Source organism: Prinia subflava, chromosome 2 (genome assembly GCF_021018805.1).
Source record: "Prinia subflava isolate CZ2003 ecotype Zambia chromosome 2, Cam_Psub_1.2, whole genome shotgun sequence".
Lineage (NCBI taxonomy): Eukaryota > Metazoa > Chordata > Aves > Passeriformes > Cisticolidae > Prinia > Prinia subflava.
Genome location: NC_086248.1, coordinates 89,325,105 through 89,351,226, shown reverse-complemented (window position 1 = coordinate 89,351,226; position 26,122 = coordinate 89,325,105). Strand labels below are relative to the sequence as shown.

General features: G+C 39.8%; 1 protein-coding gene across 1 annotated transcript in view; it reads right to left on the bottom strand.

Annotated features, from left to right (window-relative positions):
* KIF26B (kinesin family member 26B) overlaps positions 1–26,122 on the bottom strand; it is a 279,048-nt gene that overhangs the window by 174,996 nt on the left and 77,930 nt on the right. The window contains exon 3 of the mRNA XM_063390955.1: positions 17,505–18,038. Coding sequence (XP_063247025.1) covers positions 17,505–18,038 — 534 coding nt within the window. The remainder of the gene's footprint in view (positions 1–17,504; positions 18,039–26,122) is intronic.

Here is a 26,122-nt window from a genome sequence, read left to right as displayed (position 1 = left end):
AAGAAAGTTATAAAGTTGTTAGTGCGAAGAAGGGCAACGTGAAGGAGTTCTTCCTTATGTTGAGATGGAACTCATTGTGTTTTAGTTTATGGCCAGTGCTCCTCATCCTCTCACTGGACACCACTGAAAAGAGTCTGGCACATGCTCTTGGCACCCTCCTTTGAGAGGTTTAAATGCATTAATGAGATTACTTGTCAGTCTTCTCTTCTCCAGACCGAACAGGCCCAGCTCCCTCAAAAGAGATGCACCAGACCCCACATTGTCTTTGTGGCCTCCCCTGGACCCTCTCCAATATCTCCTTGTCTTTTTTGTGCTGAGGAGCCCAGAACTGGACACAGTATTCCAGAGGTGGCCTCACCAGGGCTGAATGGAGGGGCAGGATCATCTCCCTCAGCCTGCTGGCCACGCTCTTCCCGATGCACCCAGGACCCTATTGGCCCTCCTGGCCAGAGGGGCACTGCTGGCCATGGACAGCTTGTCACCCAGCAGGACCCCCAGTCCTTCCTGCAGAGCTGCTCTCCACTGGGTCAGTGCCCAGGCTGTGCTGGCACTTGGGGTTATTCCTCCCCAGGTGCAGGACCCTGCCCTTGTACCCCATCGTGTTTCTCTCTGCCCAATTCTCCAGCCTGTCCAGGTCCCACTGAGTGGCAGCAGAGCCTGCAGGTGCCTGGGCCATTGCCCCAGTTCAGAGCCATCAGCAAGTGCTCAGGGTGCCTCTTGTGCCACTGAGAAACAAGTTGAGTAAGAATGGGCCCAGTACTGATCCCTGGGGAATGCCAGCGACTCCAGGCCTCCAGCTGGATTCTACTCCACTGATCACAACACTGAGCTCTGCCATTCAGACAGTTCTTGGTCCACTTCACTGTCCATTCATCTAACACACATTTCCTGGCTTACCTACAAGAATGTTATGGGAGATAGTGTCAAAAGCCTTGCTGAAGTCAAAGCAGACAAGATCCACTTCTCTCCTTTCATTGATCTATCCTGTATCTACACCACAGTACAAAAGAAATCAGTACAGAGTCTGAAAGAGTACTGATCAAGCTGCCTTCTTGCTCCCTCACTTTGTTTTGATATATTTATTAAACAGAAAAGTAAACAGAGGAAAACAATGTTACAGCAGGGAAAATTTCATTATCTGAAGCATTCGGGACAGTAAATGTCTACCCTCAAGTGAACTCAATCCCTGTACAAAAGTAGACTCTAGTCTGCAATACTCCTTTAGTCAGAGTGACACAGCATGCAAATTTTATTTATTAGCTACTTCTTAATTAATCAAACTGTTTTCTGAAAGGTAAAGCCTCTACCTTGTTACAAAACCACAACAGCTATCAGAACTACCTTTTTCAATACCCTCAAAGATTTCTCATGCCCATCCAGGATTATGCCAGCCTTTTCTATTCCTCTCCAAGGAAGCTATAGGCTGGATAGCCATCCTGGGGTGTAAAAACGCAGGCCCTCCTTGCTACAGAGGGTCCTCAGTGAAGCAGACTTGCCACAGGCAGACTGCTGCAGGGCTGTGAGCCATCCCTTTCGAGTAAAGAAAGTACAATCAGCCAGGCCCACATACGCCTCCCATTCACAAAGTTCCACCAGCCAAGCCTCTGCTGACAGAACAGCAATGTAAGGTTTCCCAGCTGGCTGGTTCCCATACCGACTCTGCAAATGAAAAATAGGAACATCAGCTAGCAAAGAGAGGTTCTGTTCCCAATTTTGTGTCTCGAAGCATTTTGGCAATGCAGAAAGGCACTGTGCAACAACACAGTAGAACTGCTTCCTTTCTCGTCAAGAAGACAGCAATAACATAGCAATCTGTTGGAAAGCTGAGGCTGCCTATAGCTTTCAGAAGTTTTTTTTAAATCTACTTCTATGAAGTTGTTGATTCTCTTAGTTACCTGTATATCTTGCTGCATTATAAAGCTGTGCAGCTGGAAATTAATTGGATGTTCTTCCACTATGACTTATTCTCTATCAGATTAGTAACATTTTACAAGAGAAAAGGCTTTTCTTTTGTGTGACTCAGTTAAAGTTGATTTCATACATCCAGATTCAGCACTCCCATTTTAATCCCTTGTTGCATCAGCCACCTTTTGAGTCCTCAGCAGCAAGACTAATTGTGCTAAAACAACTAGTGCAGCAATCAAAAAAGGAGTATGTCTGACTCCTGTCTGTACACGTGGGGCAGTAGTTCAATGAAGTGACTGCATTTTTGAAGCTGAGGCACAGCTCTATTTCACTGCGTGCAGGAGTAAGGCATTTGTTATGAAAACAAGCTTTCATTTCTCTGATCAGTTACCAACTGCCAGCAATGTCAAGACATCATAAGAAGTTCAAATCTTACTGTAGCTGTTTCCTTATCACAAACAACAATCTGTGAGACACTGACCTTTCACTTGTCAGTTGACAAGAACAGCTCTAGAAGCTACCAGAGTGTGACAGCATGTGGGCTTAACTTAAATGGCATTATTGACCCAGAAAGAAACCTCTTTCTGCAGCTAGTAAGATAGTAAGGAATAGAAACCACAATTAGTTTTTCCACACATAGGTGGAATCATTAGTCTTTATTTAAGCAAAGACATACGGTTAAATTCTACCACGAAAATACAAGGAGAGAGAACTACTTCATTTCCAGTGTGGAAAAAAGCATCTGACAGGCTTAGAGATTCCTGCAATGATTACTGCATAAGAATGTGGGACAATGCAAATTCAGTCCACACATATAATCACCTCAAGGTCAGACCTTTCTGGGGGCTAAGATGAGTACACATCTGACAGGTCTCTTACCAATCTGTTAATGAAAAAGTGCATAGGTTTGATCCCCAGGGATCTAGAAAGTTTCTGTTTGGAAATTAGTACCATTCCAGTGGCTTCCCAACCAGAAAGAAATCATGAGTATCAGCTTTTTTATAAACTGCTGACACAGGTTTAATTATGTCAGTGCTGGCAGATACCACAACAATCCAAATTGCCCTTTTCTTTCCCTGCTGTAAGTAGTCCCTTGAAGATGCTCCATCCTTCATTGTACCAACATGAAGATGGTGCAACAGCTGATAACGAGTTATCAGTGGTCATGGGAGCAGCCATGGAAGTGTCTTGTTTCCAGAGGAATCTTAAGCTATTTCTGCTGAAGAAAAAAACCCTGATTGTTCTGCACAAGTTATGCCTCAGCAGGAGTGGCCTCTATAAATTTAACAAGGTTGGTCTTTCTAATCTCTGTCACAATACATGAGCACATCTTTCTTTCATGTTAATAATAAAAACATCCTGCTAACATTTTTAAAGTATTTTGGTACAGCAACAATTATAACTTTTACCAGGAATACCTGAAAAGAATTCAAAAGGTTCCAGAAGAGCCTTCAAATGAGACCAGTAACCGGACAGAAACAGTTGCTTCCTGCTCTGAAGGTGAATGCCTTAAGCCATACATTTGGTTGCCCTATTACCTTAGTTTGCACAGCTACAGCTGTTATTAGCAGTCATAAAAATCACCCAGCTGAAGCATTTGACTCAGAGGCCACTTCCTGGGGTGAATTCCATAGGCTGACAAGGTGCTCAGTTATGCTATGCTGTCTTCTGTTTGCTCTAGATTTATTGCCCTCTCAGCTAATGAAAGGGAAAAAAAAAAGAGGAGATGCACATCTTCAGCTGGACATCAGATTGAGTTTAGTTGATGCATACTGTAAATCATTAGGGACTCTCTCTGTTCTGGTTCCCTTTCAGTGGCACAAATGGGTCCACTTGTGACCATCAGGATACACACTTGGTATGGCACTCTACCTGGAATGGGATGGATCTTTCATACACAGCACCAAACAGCCTCAGCTTTTTACATACGCTCCTAGACTGCTTCTATTTTCCGAGCTAATCATGTTTCTGTCTCCTCTCATTAGCTGCAATTTCTGTCATGTTTTCCATTCAAACTGTTTGTTTCAGCTTAGATTTGCAGGTCTTTAAGAGATCCAAGCCAAACACCGTTTTCCAGGCTCTAATTCAACACTATATTATCCAAAGCTGACCTAGCATTTAATTCAAGTGCACACAATGATCTTTCCCCAGTTTATGTAATTTGCATTTTGGTTTGCAGGAACCATCATAATCTGTCTTCACGATGACAGCTCTACAGTACAAAGATGACATTCCTACGTGTCCCCTTGGGGCCTTTGTGCACTAAGAACTTTAAACATGCTAACTGTCCATTCTCAGCTTTAATTTTGTGCACATTCACTTGCAGACTGAGTAATCTAATACCAATCCCCATCTCCACTGACCACCTAAATAAGGTCAGATGAAGAACAAGATTTGGCTCTCATCACTGATTTTAAATAACTCTTTTTTAGAAATGCTGAGACATAACTCCTTTACTCTTCTCAGATGGGATTAAACTAAAATCAGTGATCAATTTGTAAGATATAGACTACAGACATTGATATTCTCAAAACTGCACTGTTCTGAAAAACTAATTAAAGAGAGGAAGGAGCACAGGCTTTCCTGTGAGCACATGGTGTGCTCTGCAGCTGTTTCTGAAAAAGGCAAGAGAGAGGACAATCGAATATCCTTTCAGCAGTATGCTGCACTAATAAATGACAATCATTCCTCAAGAGGTGATATACTTTCAAATTCCATCTGTATAATCATGGCAATTTTGAGTGGACAAATAACAACCTGATTCTTCAGGAATTATTTTCCACTAAAACAGAATTCAGATCAAACCAAGGGTAGACACCATAGAGCTTTAATGATTGCCTATGATTTGCTGTCTAGGAGAAGTGCTGTAAAAGACAAATACAAGACAGTCATATGCAAGGTCTTATGCATCTGCTACCTAATGCATTTAACTCTGGGATGCAGCACACACAGTAAATACTACCAGTTCTTTACTCTTTACTCATAGCTAAACTGTGCGTATACTTTCACAGAAAAACTTGTTCACAGTACATAACCACAGCAGGCTCTTCCAGCTTTTTTCATAAATGATTGCCTGTCTTTGAACTACGTTAATCTCAGGTAGATTCATGTTTTGTAAATTGTCTAAGACTCTTGTCATTTTCTAATTTTTTGCATCCTTGTAAGCTTATTATTTCCTAATTTTTACTAGTAAAATTTGCTCATTTGTATTACTGTCTGAGAGTATACTATCAAGTCTTACAACTACATTTATTTCTTTCTCTTTAAAGTCACACCAAATGAACTTCAAATTGCATGGCTGTACTTTTTTTTTTTTGTCTTCTTTTTTTCCTTTTTTTAACACTCTGACAATGAATATAAAATTTCTTCTACACAGGACATAAACAACAGAAAAATTCACTGCCCCAAGGACTTCACAAAAGAAACTAAACAGAAAAAATGCACTTCATTATTGTTTAAAAATAAACAATGATTAAAATTAGTGCAGGAACAATTGGTTGATATTTTTATAAGCAAACAGAAGGATTATACTAACTGGCCCCTTGGGCATAAAACAGATTTACAACACATTTAATTAAATGTGTTTAATGCAATTCAAATATAACAACAACAAACTAGCACATCTGAAATCATGCCTGAACTCTAGTAAACTGTTCTGAACAGTAATAAATGTCTCATTGTTATCTTCAGTTTTTATTTTGGCTTACTGCACAGAGAATTTTTCTTTGCACATGAATGGTTTGAATGTTTCCCCTTCAACTTATTTAGTGGGTTTGCAATATAAAGTTTTCAGAAGTTACTTTTAAATAAATTTTTGAAAGGAACTCTTTATGCTATTTTAATTACTTTTTGCACAAAGCATCATGGACTGATTTGCTGCTCCCTGGTAACATGTCAAAAGAAGGATCACTGACCACAGGTCAGTGCAAGTATAGTGCTGTAATCTGTGTCACTGAAGCAACAGGTCCCACTGCCTCTTCACAAGGTTTACTACAGGCACTTCACAAGTCATCCTGCATAAACATTTACTCTAGGACAAAGGGAATACAAGATGGGCATGAACCAGCTCCGAAATAGAACGTACGCAGGATAACAAAGAACCAAGCCTTGTAGAACTAATGCTTGCTGATGCTTTCTGCAGTGCTCTCTGTTCATTCACACAGGGCTCAGTCTTATCCACCATGAATAGACAATTATAAAACTCCCAACAAAAAAAAAATATTACTGTTTCAAACTAATTTTTTCCGTTTTTGAGCAGAAAAGCATTACTGTAAGGTTCCCTAGGAAAAAACAAAGCACTGTAGGAGAATGACAGGATTTTAATATTTCCTGGAATTACTTTTAGGAAGTCAGGAATCAAGGCACAGTAAACAAGAAAAATATATCCTGGACTCAGGAGCTTTTTGAAAAATATGTTTCAATGATGCTAAAACATAAAAACTTCAGAGGTCAGTTTAGAACTTCTGCAGTCTTTTTCTTTCCCAAGGGCATGCTTTCAAGTGAATCCCACTAAAGCAAAGTCCTTATTTGCAAGTTTCTTTTCTTCTCAGAAAGCACAGTAGTAGCTTGTTGTAAAAGGCAGAGTGTATGAACTCTGTGCAGTTGATAAAAATTTCAGCTCAGGGTGTATTTGAAGATAAAAAAACAATCAACCAGCAAGATATTTTTAGTCAGTCCCTTCTGTTACCAATGTTTTTCAAATTATTCTGAGCCATTATGATTTCTGTTTCATAATCCACTCTGATATTGATTCTTTCAGGCAGGCACAGAAAAATCTAACCTCAACATACAAAATGACAAGATGGCCCTTTTTGTCCTGACTGTAATGGGAGAAAACTTTATTCTCTCATCTCTTCACAGACTGTACAGCAGCACCTAAGGCATATCCTTCAACTTTCCTGTACCTCCACTTCTTGAAACATAAAGCATAGCACAATAAAATTTGTTTCCTCCCTTCAAGTATTTTTTACCATTTTAGAGATATGGACCTTAAAGTCTGCAAAATATTACAGTTACCAATTCAACTGGGTTTACACCATGTGTTTCTCAGTAAAATTTCATTTTTCCCCACTCACTGTCTGTGCAGTGTTTAAAAAGTCTTGGGAGCAAATTCTCTAATGGCCTAAGCACAAACTCTTGCTAGTTTTGCTGTAGTAGAGTTGTGGCTACTAATAGGTCCTTAAGATTTCTGTGATAGCATCCAAAGATTCTTGAAGAAATTATGAAGGGGCATTTCTACCCAATGTAGTCAAATTGGGCAAAAGAATACTAGCAGCAATAGCATTACCAAAGAATTTTTTTTTAACATGAATCATATAAAATTTTCCAACAGATAGAATGGGATACTGAGGAGTAAAAAGTTGTTTTCCATATTTCTGTTAAGCATTTATAACTTAGAGGTGCCCTCCCATTCTACGCTCAAAAGGAAACCAAGCCATAATAATCCTCCACTGCCACACTTGAAATCACCTTCCCTGGAGAACAGAGGAGGAATAAGGTGCTTTATTATTCATATCCACTGAATCATAAAATGCCTAGAGGGCACAGAAGTAATGGCCCATTGCACCAGTGCCAACTGTCCCTGCTTTGGAGACAAAGCATTGAGATGGCAGGGAGAAGGAGCAAATATTCATAATATGTGATTAAGGTGACTGAGCAGTGAATGGAAAAGGAATTAGAGAAATCCACATCACTGAGACTGGAAAAATCTCATATTCTGCGCATACATAACACTCCTGTCTCAAGCCCCTTTCCAGAAATCTTGAACTAAAGCAGATCAGATGTCTGCATTTCATCTACTTTTACCTAAATAAATCCTGGTAAGTTGGGCTGTGGCAATGTTTAAAAGGATCTTTACTAAGGTTCTGAGGTTCAAGACACCCATCAGGAGATCATAAGCATTGGTACTAAACCCTGGCTGCAAATGGCATATCCCAGCATTTAGGATTACAGAAGCAAAGACCCTTGTGACGACTGACTCAGGAGGGGAAACAATGAAAAGCCAATAACATGAGAACTAGATTTTTCCCTCCAAAGCACTTAGCTGCATGAAAACAACTTGATCCTTCATTCAGCATTTACATCTAAAAGTAAAATAAAGTAGATAAGCTTTAGGGCACTCTCTGATGCTCTTGTAATTTGTCAAAGAATCGTGGTGGCCAGGAACCTTTTGCTGTTCTCATAAGTCACTTGAATAGTATCTTGCTATATTATTTACTAGACAGGACAAACAATATTATTTTTGGCTTACATTACTTCAAAGCAAAAGAAATTAGAAATCTGAACAAGCTTGCAAACTAAGCCTCAGTTAAACCTACCTAGCGTTGCAAGACTCTTCAGAATGACCTTCGTAGAAACTGGTCCAAATGTAGACAAAGCTTTCTGAGTGCATTTTCCCTGTCAGTCCTGTCTCTGATCACTGCCATGATGTATCAGTATCATACAATTACAAATCATGTCACATCCTTCTCTAGCTCCTGCACACTGGCAGCAAACTTCACACAAAGTCTTCAGGGATCAGAGAGACTGATCAATTAAGCATTGATAGTATCTCATTACTATACATTTTCTTGTGATGCACTCTGTATGATTTCTTTAATAGCACTTGAATTAATTTTTCATTTTCTACGTTGCACTGCAATAAATGAGAAAATATACAAGAATAAAACAAAGAGATGACTATGCTTATGATTTGTGTTTAAATCCAGATATACTGCCTAGCTCCAGCAGCCTGAAACCTGTCAGGAACGAAAGCAATTATAAACCGTATCTGTCATCTATCTAGAGTATATCACTATATGCTTCAAAAAATTGCGGAGGTTTTTATAAAACTAGGCCTAAACTCTGCTTTTATTAATAGCCTTGATGTAAAGAAATGGCAGGATTTCCATTACAGGTATTTTATAATTATCCAGTGACAACTGAGCATGAAGCCACAACGAAGTCAGGGAAGCAGAAGTGATTTGATCAAGCAAAGCTCCAAGTTTTAATTCTTTTTCTGCCCTTCCCACTAGCCAAAAGCCTTTATATGAATTTAGGCAGATATTTAATATACACATACACTTGCCACTTTCCCAAGTTTAAAAAGTATCAGTTTGAAGTAAAGCTTGACAGATGCATGCATTTGATTCAAAGAGCTCTCACAATAGAAACATTTCACTCGTGCACAAATGCACACAACTGTGACCTTGCACTGGCTGCACCTTAGTCACTTGACACACCTACCAGTCAGATCTGAGGCTTTCCAGGTTTATAGAACCCAACTTCTCAGGCACCTGAATGAGAAATGTGATGGTAACTTCAGTGCTGTTGTACAAGGAGGAACTACAGATCCTTCTGCTGAGGTTTGCTAGCAGCATTAGCCAGAATGAGCACCAACCAGCCTCTCAGAAGATGAAAGTTCATTACCATCCCTTTAACCCTTGGAGCAACTCTGAATTTTGCTTGAGAGGTTATGTGGAAGTGAAAGGTGAAGTGCAATTTCATTTCTTCTTCAGTTTAAAGATTTAAAAGATGTTTTTGTTAGCTGAGAGGGACTTTTTCCCACCCTTGTACAGATGCAATCCTCCCTTTTTCTTCATAAAACACATCTTGACATATACAAAGTTCAAAAGAAGATGGACAATCAGGTTTCTGCTTTCATTTGTCAAGAGCAGCTCCAACAGACTCTTCAGAGCAGGGTGACACTAGAAGAGTGTGGAGAAAACAACCTTCCCGTTCACCAACCCGAAAGGGAAGTGCAGCCCCCCTGAGTGAAAGATGCTGTGTTTGCTCCCACCACAGCTGTTCTCACACTCTGGCTGATCAGATCTTACAGGGCTGACGTTGCTCTCATTCTTATCTGTATTACACCAGTGTTGCCATGGCAGCTGCAAAGCCATTACCCTGGAGTGAGACAGAAAAAGGTCTGGTCCCAAATGTACTCTATCTGACAACACCCATCTCCTCAAGTCCTCAATGCCCTGGAATGTGAGTGGACAACCAACCACTTTAACTGAAATCTACTGAATTAAAGAGAGGTGGCCCAACAGAGAAGTTGATGTTCTTTCTCTGATGCCATTTCAGAAGCACTTTAGAGAAAAGAAAACAATGGGTTGACATGATAGCTCTGTGGAATCACATTTCAGAGTAACATGAGTCTCTAGCCATGCATTTCTTACTTCCCAGAAGCACAGCATGATATCAAAGCAAGAGGTTTTGTTAGTTTATTTTTTGCAAAGTAAAATTCTTCTTCATATTTCAAGTCTCAAATACTTTTCTAAGTCAAAGAACAGAATTCTACAAAAGGCACAAAAAAAAGGTGTTTCTAAATCTAATCCTAATTCTATGTCCCATTGGTGTAAAGCAATGTGAGAAGCAAATGTCTTAGTCAATGAGACAGTACACTGATTTGTGTCTTTTTTGAGTGATATTCCTTAGGAATTTAAAGGGAAGCTCCGAGAAAATTGCTTTCCAATTCCTTTGTCATCCCCTGCTTCTGATCTCAATTACAATGAGTTGCCTTTGGTTTAGTACATTTCTTTTTCCTCTCTTCTTTGCAACAGATGTTGAACAAATAGCAAAATACAGCAGTATCACCCACAAGACTGAATCTTTATGCAAAAGTGAAGATCAATATGTTGCTCAGATGAATGATTCAACGCAAGAGAACTTTCAGAATCTTCACACACTGCAGTAAGTGAAAATAGTTCCTAAATGTATAACACTTACATGGAACTCTGGATATGTTGTGGAAACTGTTGGAAAAGCACTTTCCACTGATCTGTTTAGCACAAGCCTCCCTCCAAAACACAGCACCTCTCACCCACTTTCACAACAGAGGGACATGGAGTTCATCTAAGTACTGAGTATCCTGGTCCCAGGGAGCCCAGTTACACCTGTGCCAGCAAGATTCAGTCACAGTTTCAGAAATTCTAGTCTTTACTTATATATTGGATGTACTTAAAGAAGCCTTCTCCACAGATTATTAGATATCAAATACCTTATTCTATATGGCAACTTACATCTCACTTTTTTTATCCTGTATCATAAAGAAGGGATCTTTTTATTGCCCACATAGACACATAATACCTTTATGAATTTTCCTAAGCTTTTGGCCCCCATACTTTTTCTAACGAGTTCCAAAAAACTACACATTGATAAAAAGTGTATTTCCTCTTACTTCCAATTTGGCTGTACTAGCTCTCTGTGTATTCAAACTATGAAATAAAGCAGGAGCTGACCATTTTTCTCTCTAGTTCTGTGCCACCCTGTTTACATAACAGGAAGTAAAAGGACAATTTTGCCTCGATGTATCAGTTTGTCTTCCCCCTTCTCTATCCCATCTCTACATCACCTTTCTCACTGTTAAAACACCTCCTCCGAGTTTATATTTTTTTTCAATTAATGCAAACAATCAGCACAGCTATTATTTAAGAAATGAAACTAGTCTCACATGTGGACAAAATCCTTAATCTACAAGCAGGGAAGGAAACCAAGACTCCAAATCCTCACTAATTGTGATCTTCTGGCTTTTGCTAATTTGCAGGATTAACTCACTCCTATAATAGTCCAGATTTCTCTCTCACATCACAATTGAGTCACGGGGTTTTCATATTCACAGGATAAGCCTACTTAGCTCTTTTCAGTCCATGGGATACCCTTTACCTCTTTCTTCCCTTGGTTACCTCAGTATCATGAAGGGGAAAAGTAATGATTCTAATGTCATTAAGCCATGCATAAAAATGCCGTAAGAGATCAAATCATGCCAGAGTAATGCAAAAAAATAAACCTCTCCTACAGTTCACATAGACTCCAGTTTCCCCCCTTGATGATATTATAAAAGCAGTATACAACTGGGCTGTTAGTTGAAGGGGTAGACAGGAGGAATGAAATATAAATAGCCAACTCCTGTAATATACAAATTGGATGATCAAACAATCATGGCAAAATGTCATCTGATGACATATGCTGACTTTAGTGGGGTCATATCTAATTATTAGTGACTTGGTTTAAAAAGGCTTTTAGTCAGGGGAAGGCTACTTCAGAGATAACAACTAATGCATGAGGGAAGAGGGCAACAGAGATCATCAAGCAAGGATATAATTTCAGTGCCAACGAAGTTGTTTGACAACCTGTTTCTTGGCCCAGTCAAACAATCTCTGTAAATAAAATTCTTGCACTTTCAGTGTATAGTCTGATCATGGAGCCACTTGTTAAGAGTCCAGGTCACAGAATGAAAAATAAATCAGTGCAAGAATTTGCACGCATCTGCTCAGCATCATCATTCATGAGCTCACAGTAACAGGAACAAAAAGGTTTTTACTACATTCAGAGAGCCCCCATACTCAAATGTGGATCTCATACATACAGTGACTGAGCTGCTTTCAAAACGTAAGCCATCCAAAAAGTTCTGGACCAAAGCCTAACTGCACAAAGGCAAAATACCTCCAGCATTTGGTATCTCAGGGAATTGTGTGTGGCATAAGAACACAATACTAGAAAGATCAGTACACAAATCTCTTTTTTTGTTGTTGCTAAGATGCTTTGGTAAAATAGGTCTGGCTCTAGGAAGCATGGAATAATTACAGAATACACCTGCTAGTCCGCAGATGCAGCAAGTAACTTGATTTCTGTACCTTGCTTTATATGCTTTAGAAGCTACTTAAATTACCCTGGCACCAATGCAGCAATCATTAACATTTCATCTTTATCCTGCTAAACACTAAGAAGCAATAGAAGCAGCAGCAGACAGAAGAGAAATAAATTATACAGCAAAAAAAGCTTGGCATCAAAATCCTGGATGGCAATACCTCCCACACAGGCATTGGCTCTCCATCTTGCACCCAACTCTAATCATGACCAGGTTTTTTTTGAAAGCCTGGGCCTGAATGAACTGATGTGTTATATGACAGCCATGACCTAAGTAAACTCCAAACAAGTCACTCATCACAGCAAAACTCCAGAACAAGCTGGTACTTCTCAGAGAACTGTTCTTCTAAACACACGTTATACACAAAGAGGAAACAGAAAGCACATATTGTAGGCTTTCATCAACTGTACACAAACAAAGCCTTTTATAATTCTGAATAGGCTTGAGATCATTATGCCTGGGGCCAAGAGGCTCTCAGTAGTTTAAGATCTAATTTTCCAAACTTTTGGTCAAAAGAGTCTTTTTAAGTGCAGGGGAGAAAGGAACACGTTTTCCGTGAATATGTTCTGTTCACAATGCCCCTACTCAGATCCTTACATGCACTGTTTTGTTGCTTACGAAAATCAAACTTCACAGCCTCAAGGTCAGAAGCAGGATTTGCTCACCCACATCAGCCTCCACATTTTCTGTTACCCATCATTCCCTTTTATGGACTAAATTGTTCCTGGAACTGTTGACCTTCCCCAGTTCTTGGGCTCATTCTGACCTTCCTGTCACTCAAAACTACCAAACACGCTGTGCTAAATTTCCTTTGCTTTGCCTTTTGACGTGGTGTACTTCAAGACATGAAAGATTCTCGTGCAGATCCAGGAGGGTAACTAGAAGACCAAGGAAATGCCTACTGTTTAATGAGTCGGGGCTCCCACCATGATGAAGTTAATGCCATGCTGTTGGTTTAAAGGCACACCAACACGAGAGCCAAGCAGGTAATTTAATATTTTAACAAAAACTGGAGGGCTTTGACTATAGAAAAAGTGCAACCAGCTTAATCTGGCCACGATTATCAACTCCTTTCCCTTTGGAAGCAAACCTTGAATCAGTCTGAACTCCTAAGGACTCAAATCTTATTCTTTGATATGGTGTTTTTGTTTTAGCTACTTTATCAGCTTGTGATAAAAAAGTAATAAAAGTTTTATGCAATCAACTTAATATTGCATTCTATTAAAATGACAAGAAGCAGTAATTTCATCAAGGAATTTGATGGACTTTTCACTCCTACGTTAGTACCCCAGGCCCAGAGGATTTTTCCTTTGGAAGCGTTCAGTAATCACTGGTAATTAACAAAAGTGTACTTAACATTGTGTTATCCTGTAATTCACACCAGCAGCTGCACAAATAATTACAGCCCTTCTCAGGTAAAACCTCAACAATTCAAAAGAGTTTTCTCTGAGCAGGGAAGGACTGAAATCCCCTTGAAGGACAGGGAGATCCACAGAAGTGTCGAAACAGTCTGATCCACAGACATACAAACACTACCTGCTGACAAGCATGGAAAGAACACTGTTTTCAGACTCAATCAAATTCTACCAAATTTTGGCTAGTATTTTTCTAAACAGAAAACAGTCAGTTTTACCCTGACCATTTCAGCATTCCTTTTTCCATAGAAAGGTTGTAATGGGTGTTTTCCATGCCTTCTGTTGAAGATCAATCAGTTCCATTTCCCTGCCTCTGATTCCCTGTTTTTTAAAAGGATCTACCACCAAAATTTGACTCAGCCCCCTTCGAATCAGGCCTAGGGGACATCACAGATCTTTAGAACCAGATTTTTGTTTCTGTTTCAAGGAGTGCCTAGATATGGAATCATATAAAACAGGGACAGTGGGGACTGATGAGGCCATCTGCATCATCTCCTAATCTCCAGGTAGGAGCAGTTTTGCCTAAAAAATTCTTAGCAGCTATTCCTCTGATGTTCTTAGGAGACTCCATTCACTAGTTCCAATAATGCATCCATGAAATTACTAGAAACCTTTTACATCTGACATGCACTGCCAGTTAAATCTGGTACACTTCCATTTCTTCAGATTTTAAACATATAATACATTCCTAAACCTGGTAATGTATAAATTCCAATTTGTTTTACTTACTCCTGATTGGAAAGTGCTCCTTCTGCAAAATTAATTGAATAGTGGCATTTCATTTAAGATTTGTCCTAAACTACTGCAGCAGTTGAGCCTTACAATATCACAACACTCCCTTTTCTACTCATTTATTTTTATTGTTTTTCTACTGGAACTGAAAAAAAAAAAGTAGTAATTAACTGCACATAATAAGGTTCTAATTTTAGGCAGTCTGGAAGGGATGATGATAAAAAAAGGAGTAACACCCTACAACTTACAACTGTAGGAATACTTTTTGGTGCTTAAAGTTGCAGTGAGTCAATCCTGAGCCACAGAATATCACTTTCAAAACTAATGTTTTCTCTTTTTTTGATGACACGTTAAGGAAGACATCACAGTCACTTTTCAAGGTACTCAACCATTTCTTTCAAGTTATCTAGACTGTCTAACAAAAGCTGATTTACAATGGGAGGAGTCTACCATAGGTGCCATTAAGTCTAGAGCCATGAGACTGACTTCTCCCTGGACATGTTTAACAAGATTATGATGTGGAAGGGTACTGCTCTTCTCTGTTTAAAATGCAAGGCTTTTTATCCCAAGAAATTATTTTCTACTCCTTTTAGCTAACACACAATGAGGTTTTTCTAATCATTATTCTTAAGGCAAGAAAACTGATATATAGACATGCACAAGTAAATAGGCTAGCACCACTTTTTTTAAATTCATCTCCAAATCAGGAAGGGATCTAATTAACTTGAGATAACAGATTCATCTTCCTCGTGCTCTTCCTCAGCAGAGTTTTGCAGCTGTAGGTGCATTAAAAAAATGTATTTATATGGGACAGAGATCTAAAATGTTCTGAAAATGTGTAACAAGTAAGATTGGTTTCTACATACAAAAGCAGAAAAAAATAAAATCTTACCATCTTACCAATATTTGAAATTACAAACAAATTACTTCTCAAAGTTTTTCTTCTTACTTGACTAATTCCTACTCTAATACAGACACTATGTAAACAAACAGCAAAATCCCTTTAGAGCGCTTGAAGACAAAAGCTATCATTATTATTTCTCAGCTGGATAATTAAATGTGGCAACTTGAGTATAGTGAGAATTTTAACATTTGAAAGTAGAATCTTAAAGAAAAAGATGAAATTCACGATCAACATATTCTAACACAGAACAGCATTGCTCATTTGGGATTTTTGTTGCTGTTCATAATGTTTTGTTTATTTTGCTGTTAAGTTGGGTTTTGTGTTGGCTTTGGGGTTTTTTGGGTTTTTTTTGGCTGAGGGGGTGTCCTGGGAGCAGGCAATCTTTTCTATTTCAAGGTTATTGAAAGTCAAGGGTAGGGAAGAGTCCTGAATTTAACTGGAGCCAAACTACAGAATCAGTCTAGACAACTCTGATTCTTCTTAGTGAATATTTTTAAGACAAAATTAATCATCAAGGAAATGCAAACATCATAAAAAGTAAACAAAACCCACATTTTCACAGAACATGAACCTAAAAGATTGTGAATGCAATAAAATGGAACTAATTTTCCCAATACAAGTAAGTTATTCAGATTTGTCAAGGTGCATTCTTTGGTTTTGGGGTTTTTTTTCACTTAGCTGAAACACAGATCACATTTTTTTTCTTAGATCAAAACTATGATCACATACTCACCTACCCAAATATGATTCAGGTTCAGCAGAGCATAAACCCACAAAAGCATAAAGTCACATATTTTCCAGATAAAATAACTGTACTTCATTTCTGGTTTTACCTAGTTTGCTTTGGTGCATGACAATATCTTCATGCTTATGAATACCATCGCATTTTTTCTGGCTGCAATATCTGTTAGTCATACTAATAAAAGTTAAATATTAATTATGGGATCTATCTTGAAATATGTTCATACTTTAGTAGAAAGACCAACTTCCAAAGTTATTTACATGTCTAAGGAAGCCAACAGGGACATTTGTGAGAACACGTGAGGAACAGGCTTATGTCACAATCTGCAAGTGCTTGGGTACTCTGAAAATCCCACCAGCTGCAGTTAAGTGTGTCAGAAAGCCCACCTCCTGTCACACAGAAAAGCTTCTTCTGTGCCCTCTGGTGTGGATGGGTTCTACAGGTACTTACAGGTGTGGTGTACCAGAAAACAGCAGACCAAAGGGGAGGAAAAGAATACACTGAAAAGTACATGAAAATCTCCTGGAACTGCTAGGATGTGGAGATTAGTGGACCATTGAATATTTTTAAGACAAAATTAATCATCAAGGAAATGCAAACATTGTGAAAAGTAAACAAAACCCACATTTTCACAGAACATGAACCACTGGCATCAAGAATGTAGGCAACTTAAAAGGCATCAAAGAAGTTAGTACCTGCTCTATGTACTCAAATGATCATGCACACAGAGGATGGAATAAAAGATCATCCAGACACTTCCTGAATTGAATACCAGCATTCCAGAAATCACTGGTGCACTAGTGCCACTTTCCACTTGAAGTAAACAAGTGTGGCTGGCTCCCAGCTATTGCTCTGAGTATTCCGAGTGAAAGTGAATGAGGACTATGTGAGCAAACCATTGGAAACACTGCATGATCAGTTATCTGCCATTAAAAACAACAGCTCGGTTGTGCTATCAGCAACAGCTGCACTAATAGAAGTCCTCAATGATACTGCTTTTGATCTGTGTCTCCCCCAACTCAGTCCCTATCAGGGAGACAGTGATTTACAGCACTCCTTGCTGTAGGGCTCACTTACACAGGCAGCTCAACTTCTACCCCACAGGAACAAACAGTGTTAGCATGCCAGCTTCAGTGGGAAGGAAACAAGTACATTCTGTTATTTGAAAACACTTACTTGGTAGGGATAGAGAGTGACTCCATTTGTTCTTGACAAAGACCAGGTGCCGTCAAGGTACTGGTGGGCCTGGATAGCCACAGAGTTGAGAACATTACCATTGCTGGGGCTGGTGGCCATTTGAAAGCTGACCTTGGCTTGGTGTCCAGGAGAGCCATTTTTTTTCTCCACCCCATTTCCAATTCCCAGGCTGTTGGGTTTTCCACTGTGTTTGTTGGCAACAAAGCCTGTGTAATTAGATGGAGCATAAGGAGCAGGCATGTATGCCCAGTCCCTGGGCTGCAGGCTGCCCATGTGCCGGGGACTCACCAACGTGGGGACATTGGAGAGAGGTGGGGGAGAGCCGGGTGAGGCATCGTAATGTTCTGAGTTGGCAGCTTGCTCCAAGGTCAGCACCATCTGAATGGCCTCTTGCTTCAGCTGGTTCAGGTGTGTGGCACAAACATCACATCTGTTGTCCTTCTCATTCCATGCCTTACGAATGGTATTGGGAACTTGGAGCTTCTCATGAATCACCGAAGAGAAACCTGGGTCCTGAAAACCAAACAGAGAAGGGTAAGAGGGGGACAGGAGAGAAATGTTTAACCACGATCAGATTATTACTGCATTTCAAAAGCAAATTTATTAGATAAGCTCAGAATGCAAACAAAGGCCATTAGATATAGTCAACATATGCCAGCAGCAGAGCTGAACAAAACCGAAAAAGTATATTGTGCTGGAAAGGAAAAATTCTTTTACTGATAAGTGGCAAATATTATAATTCCACTGCAAGCTTCAATGCATGGCAGAGAAAAGGAATTAACCTGCTTCACACCACTGCACCTAATTTCTGGCTTGAATGAAATCTGCTCCTAGTCACACAGGTGAGATTAAGAGCAACTCCACTATAGCCAGGACTCGTAGCAAGGTTCACAAATCCATCTACTCATCAACATCAGCTTTTGCTATTCAGAAAACCCAGGAAATACTCTGCAACAAAAATTTAACACTTCAGAGGCAACAGTAAAAAAAAATTTTAAAGTATCATCACTCTCTCAAAAATCCTTTTCAGAATTCAAAACAGATGGACAGCTGATCAAGTTATTCACCAAGAATACATTTCTCAGCCAAAAAAAAAGAAAAAAAAATTAAAACAAACCACCTATTTGTTAATAAAAGTTCTAGCGCTATTTTGGGTATCTGCTGATAACATAAAACAAAGTAACAAATTTTTTTTAAAAAAACCCGAGATGTATAGAGTCAATAATTTGTAAAGAATTATTTTCTTCTCTAAAAGCATAGTCTTGATGCAAACCCACATAATCAGGTTTAAAGTCTCTTGTCTCACAGCCTTACCTCATAGATATTTGAACATCAGTGGTGCTGCCCACAGGGCAACACGCACCCTGATCTGACTGCCATCCCTGGAGTGCAAATTGTAAAGCCAAACAGCAATCCCAAAGCAGGCTTGTCACCAAACTTGCCTGGTTCTTACAGTATCACACAGTTTTAGAAACTCACAGCAATGATGTGTGTGTTGCACAGAGCAAAAGGTGACTGTTATTTGATGGAAATATTTCTTGGAATTTTCACACCACATTTCTGTGGTTTTACAGATCAGGCAGGACAGACTTCACCTGCCCCTCCCTAATTTTTAGAGATTTACCGGTGGTTTCTTTTTGTGAGTAGTCAAAAAGTTTTAAAATCAAGAGTATCAGAACCTTTTTTCTCTTCATTTTTGTGGCTTTAACAGCTTTAGCAGCAAGATCAGAGAGTACATGTGTGTGTAAAGGGAAAAAACCCACAAATAGACAGCACTCTTATCAAGCAATTAAGTAATTTGATGAACCCCATGCATCGAGACAGACAAATTTCATGTCTTGATAGTTTGGCTGTGCTGGGAAAGTGGGTAGGGGGTATAATATAGGGAGGGAGAGAATCCACTGGTAGAGGGTCATATTCATTATGATCCGTCTTTATTATAGACTCAAGCATTTTATTTTCACTGTTTAACTACCGTGAACAGCTCCTCAGCATGCAGTGATTAATTGATTCATAAATCACGGTGCCTCTTTATGCACAGCAGCAAAAGAGCAGTTCCAGCCACAGAAGCCCAGGAGAGTCATATAAGCTGATGGGAAACAACAGGAGGCTGAGGTCTGATCAAGCCTCAAGCTGGTCATTTCTATTCTATGCACAAAGGGGGTCAGAGCATCAAAGTGTGTCAGGAAGGCAGGAACTGGATTCTGCACCAACCCTTCCCCCTCAACCTTCAGCAAAGGGACTGGTGGAAATCAGGGGGAAAAAACAGGATGCAAAGTATGTCAAATCACATTTTCCATCCCAGACCATAACTAGGTCAACAGATCACATCAGATATAGGCTTCCACTCCATGATGCCAGGTGTGCCAGGAAATGATTCTGTATTTTCCCCATAATGAGCTAGACAAAGCTGCCTATACAGCTGAAGTAAGGTGAGAGTCTTCTTTTCAGGCTGCTCCACATCAGTGCAGGAAAAATCCTTGCCAGCTCTTCCTTCAGCTAGCAAGTGCCATAGAGGTGGTTGCTGTTCTTTGAAAGTTCACTTCCCTAAAGCAACTGGGCTTGGACCCAGGTAATTATATACTACATTCAGATCCTGCAGCAGTTGGAACATGGAAATTCCTGGATACTATGATAAATATTCCAAGGAAATAAAGCCTTCTCTAATGTAAGCAAATGTCATCATGATATAAATATTCAAGTAGCACACCAACTTTAAAGAGTGCTGGACAGCAGTGAATTCAGCTTCATCTCAGTGTTAAAACAAACATCAGATCGTTCTGTGATACAACAATAAACAGAGAGAGAGAGAGAGAGGGAGGGAGAGAAGGCAAACTGTTCCTCCTCAGGAGCAGAAAGAAGAAACAGGCACAACCTGAATTGATTGCTCCCAAGACTGGTCCTACTAATCTGTCATAATCTACTAGATGGGTAGTTCAATACTGGATCCAAGTCTGGGATACAAAACAGAAAAGTCTATGGGACAGCAAATAAATCTAGATAAACTCAGCTTCCAGAAGGACATTAGTCACATTCTGTTCTCAAAACAAAACTGATAGAGCCTAGAGAGTTTACTTCCTTATTCTGCACTAGGCAGCTCTACCATAATTTCACAGAGGTGCCTGATGGCCTTATAATATATTTAACAGGGAAGAGGCCAAAGCTGAACAACCCCTATGCCCCTGCTTCACAACCAGGTACACTACACTTGCTGTTTCAGTATTCCATCTGCAAGCAATCAATTGCACACATTCCCCCAGGAATGCTTATTAGTTCAATACCCAGTACCTGGTCCCATACAAAAGTGACAGGCAAGCCTCGCTGGATAAACACCTTGAGCCAGCTGCACAGAGCAGCAGGAGTTGAAAAAGATTATAGTCTCTAGTGAAACCTGTGAGGTCTAAGAAACTCCACACTACCTGGCACAGGAGCAAATTGGCTTGTGATGTCTGAGGTTGACACTGGAAATACCATTTCTATTTTGGCACTCATTTCCAGTCCTGACAGAACAAAGCATGGTGACACTGAAAACTGAAACAGAACTTTAAAGTTCACAAGAGAGTTTGCTTTGAGTTCAGGGCAAAGGTTCATGATGGTTTCTCTTCTTGCTGCAATGGTTCACCCAGCTTTAGTATAAACAGCATTACTGTAAACTCCTATTCCTATAATAAACAAATGAGAGCATGTAAGAGGTCTGAAAGCTTCAGGAGATCAGCCACAATGAAGACCATTGCATAAATGCACGAGGCAAGCAGCAAACAAAGCAGAGTGCACACTGGGCTATTCTGCAAGAAGCCTTTTCAAGTTACCTTTGGGTTCTCAAGGTCAAGTAAACACCAAGATAGTAACTAATCTCTCATCTTTGCTCCTGAACTAAAAACCCACATTGGAAAGAAAGAAGATGGAAGGAAATTTTGTGTGTTAGAGACCTATCATAGGTGAGGGGAGGAATTCTTGTTTTAGCCAGTGGAAACATACACAGAGAACAGGCACTAGTTAAGACACAGGGTAAATGCAGTCCTGACTTCATGGGGGAGAAGGAACTGCATGATTACTCTACGATAAGTTAATGCAGAAGCATCCTCCACCTCTTCCATACCCCCTCATAAATCTGTACCTTGCTGTACAGTGTTCACAGTGTTCTCACTCCATCGCTAGGAAAGCAGATGACAAAGAGAATAATCCTTTCCTTCCTGCCACCCAGCTTAGAGCCCATCTTCCTCAAGAGAGAAAGCAAACACCCTCTTCCTGCATGAAGCACCCTCTGTTTCACACACACATTTACACAAACCTCACAAGGAGACACAATGAAAGCAGGACGAGCTCAGCTGGTGGACACAGAGGCAACAAATAAGATAACAATCTGCACTTTTACATGTTACATTGAACCTAGTTGATCATAGATTCATATACACATTCATACACATTCTACTCTTTTGCAAGCATACAGCAGGCAGATACTAATTAATATAGGTCATACTCACTAAGATTTCAGACATAGCTGTATTTTATTTGGTCAATGATAGCCTAGGTAGTTAGACATGGTAGCCTTGCTTCAGAGAGACCTCGGAGAAAAATCAAATATACCATGGATCTCGAGACCTTCTTGAACAAATTGTGTTCTTCAACACCAATATTACTCATTGCTCTTTACAGAAAGACAAAGCAGTCAATACTAACTAAATCACAGAGGCCAGCTTTTGCTCAAAGATGCTCACAGAAGCCTCATGGAGTTCTTTTGTTTCTGAAAGAGTCCCTGCAGAAATGACTGCTGGTATGTAATCACACAAGATAAGGGGAGAGGTAGGGGAAAGCAATGATCAAAGTTCTTCCTAGAAAGGAGTGTATTTTCCAGATTCTCCCACTCCACAGGCAGGGTGTAGAAGAAATAATTAAGAAACTTTAGTAGGAGGGAAGCTTTACTCTGATAAAAACCCCTAAGTTATTCCACAACTGCGCAAACATTTCTGCTCTAAACATAATTTTGTTAGGTCTGTAGCTAGTCTCTATTTAGGAAAAAAAGGGAGGAAAAAAAAAAGGAAAAAAGAAAAAAATCTCCTCCACTCTCCTTTCTCTCTTGGGGGTGTACTTTCCAGCTCAATAAAGAGATTATACTTGTAGTTTACTTTTCAGAGGCACTTAGGCTATTTTCCAAGTGACTCTGCATCCCAACTTAAACATATCATCTTCTAGGCTACATTAGAGAAATTTTCTCTTTGCAGCATTCCAGAGCCCCAACAGTTGAAAAACAGCTCCTCACCATTACAATGGCACCACTTCTGTTAAATCAAAAGTCCAAATGTACTGAAATCAATGGAAGGTTTTCTTCAAATAAGCATGACAGGATGTACACTATGACACTAAAATAGCAGCACTGCACCACCAAGTGAGCTGGGAACCTTGGATAAAAATCAGTTGAGTTCAGTCAGTAAAGACTGAATCATCAGAATTATTTGCGTTGGCGGGATCTCCGCTAGCACAAGCAGTCTTCTGGTAAGTAAAAGCCAAGGCTGCACATGAGCAAGACCAAGAGGGCAGCAAGGTGGCCTCCCTTGTTCTATTGCTCTGTACACAGCAACTGACACCTCCTCTGGGCAAGACCACACTCCTTACCCTCCCTGGCACAGAGGTCACCCCTCACACCCAGCATGGCATCTCCAAATAAGCCATCCATTATCACTCCCAGCTGAGCAAATGAAAGCATATCCTCTGTTAGAAAAGAACATATTTTACTCTCTTCCCTCTGAAACTCTCTCCTTCCCTAGCAGGAACACCCTCCACTGTTACTCCATGTTGGGGACAGTAGAGACAGTGATCATGGGGAAAGCATAGTGGAATAAGAAAGCGGAATAAGAAAGAGCCTTTTTACATTAGCCTGTTTCAAGAAAGCCCTTGTAAAAGCACTGTCTTATAAACTGCAGTAAAAACCTCGGCAGTATTATTATGCCCCACCTCTTTAACTATTACCATTGTTGTCTGTCAAACTTGAACATTCTGCCGCTGACTTGAGCCTTTCATTTCAAAAAGGCGGTAAGAGTACACCCTGTCTTACAGTCAGTATCTCCAAAACACATCTGGGAGGCCACACTTGCAGAGTGAGGGGGAATTCAAAAATGAAGCCTTAATCCTGTCTGGTGCAGCCATCATTAGTATTTCAAGGTGTTTTTCTTGAGCTGGCACATACAACTGACATTTGGACTCCTATAATTTAACACTTGTCAGTATTAACCAGCCACTCTGCAGCCAGAAAAGTGGGTTCCTTTGGTTTAGGCTGTTTTCTTATCTGAAAGAGACAGAAAGTCTGAGTAGGGCTCACCTTACAAACTTGCAGCAGCTGGAAGCAGAAGAGAGAAAACCCTGGAAAAATAGGAGGATTAAAAATGGGACAGAAAAAAGGAGAAGAAAAAAAAAAACCCAAAAAGTGTTTTCTAATTGCTCCATGGACTGGCTCAAGGCTCTGCTGATGGATCAGCACTGACGGGCTTACAGCTGTACACATCTGGCACACAGGTGTTTGTGTTAGCATTCGAGCTAGACAGCAGCCAGATTTTTAATTGGGTTGGGAAGAAGAGATGAAACAGCAGCAGGAAAATCTAAATACACATTCAGTGGTGCAAATCCAAGTCTTGACCAAAGAGCTCTGCTATGCAGTTGTCTTGAGCTCTGCGAAATCTCTGGCCACAGCATTAGAGGGTCTCATGGAGGGAAGATTATTCTACAGTTATGTGGCAGACAAACTCAGCTGTTGCTGAAAAGGCAGTATTTGTCAGGACCCTTTTGATAAAACAAAGAATAGAAACAAACTCAGAACTGCAGAAACCTCAACCCTTAATGCTGGAAAAGGCAGCAGCTCTGTTCTCCTTTCTTTGCATTCTACTTTCCTGACTGGATATGGAAAGATTGCATTTGCTTTCTTAGCCACCAGAGCACACTATGAGCTTGTGTTCAACTGATTCTTCACCTTGATCCCCTGGTACTTTCCTGCATCATTGCTATAAGCAATTTAGTCTCATGCATGGAGCCCAGATGTACTTCAGATGCATTTTTGATCAGGTTTCCAGTCACCTCACACAAGTCAGAGGCTATTGCTGCCTCTTTGCTCAGCTGAGGTCCAGCCACAAATTTGACCCAGCTATTGTCAGGATTAGATGAGCTTTCATGAATTTACAAACTGTGAGCCTTATCGAGCAAACATTACTCTCACTCCTCACCATAGTGGCAGATATGATAGTTTTTGCCACAAAATCCCTCTGATGCCATTCACAAAGATGTTTTCTGTGTAGTTGATATCCTTTTACCCACCCTTTCAATCTCATCTGAGATAACCATAAAGCATAGGACCTATGATTACATGGGCCAGACATGTTAAAATACCAGAATAACGTTAGGAGTTTTTTATCCTTTCAAACCTCCCCATTATTAGCAGTTTTGATAAACATCTAATCAACAGATCACTTGAACCTCTTTGAGTAACCAGGCTACAGTAGCAATTCTTGTTCTGACATACCCCCAAATTTTCAAAGTTTAGCTTGTTTTTCCTGAGAGGAAAGAATTAGAGATCTTTAACAAATACCAGCACTGAGCCACTTTTGGCACAGTAACCAGGGACTTCTCCAAAAGCTGTCATACCTGAAGTGGGGTAACAAAATATCACAAATGAAAAGGTCAGGACACTATATATATATATATATATGCTTACTGTTCCCCTGATTTAAAAGAGGTTTGTGGCAAGCTAAAACCACTTGTAACTGCTTTTCAAACATAAGAATCTTTTCTTTTAAGCAAACAATCATTAGAAAGATTATTGTGGGGTTTGTTTAATGATTTAGCAATCTCAAAAGAACTATGCAATATGTAAAATTTTGTAAACAAATCCATTCAGCTTCGGCACATCTACAATTGACAGGCATCAGAGAAACAAAAACTTTTTTCCTCTTCAGCTAACTTTTGTATCCTGCTTTTTTAACCATTTCTGCAGCTCATTCTTATGCTTTTTTTCTCCTCTCTGAGAGGCATTATTATCTTTAAAGTGCATGCAATACCACTGCTTTGGAAGGAAAGAAATAACAAAAAAATGGAAAAAAGTCAATAGATTGATCCAGTTGTTGGTCACTTATACAATGGGTAAAGAACTTTGTCTTTACAAAACTACCTTTTCATTTTGGGTTATTGTGTTCTTCTGTTTAACTCACTTGACTTTTGGAAAGAATTCGACCATTTCATCAACTTCACACTGAGGTTCCAGTGAGGTGCAGCAAAGCTGCCTTTCACTCATCTTGAATATGCTCTCCTCAAGCAACATTCATTCAGGTTCTCTTTTCCAGTTTCTTTTGTGCCACTATCAGATTTCTGCCCATCTCAGCTTGACTGGAGAGGATTTGGGAACGTCAAGGATGTGGATTGATTAGAATTAGAGCATTTTCAGTCTTAGTACAGAACTAACCCTGGACAGGTACAACCTGAAGAGTTGCAGTTTAACAGGGCCATTTGAAATTCACACTTTAAACTGTTCTTCTTCCATGTCCTTGAACTTGAAATCACTAAGCAAGTCAAGAAATCTTAATCTTAGCAAGTAGAAGTAAATTTCTGCCCACTTT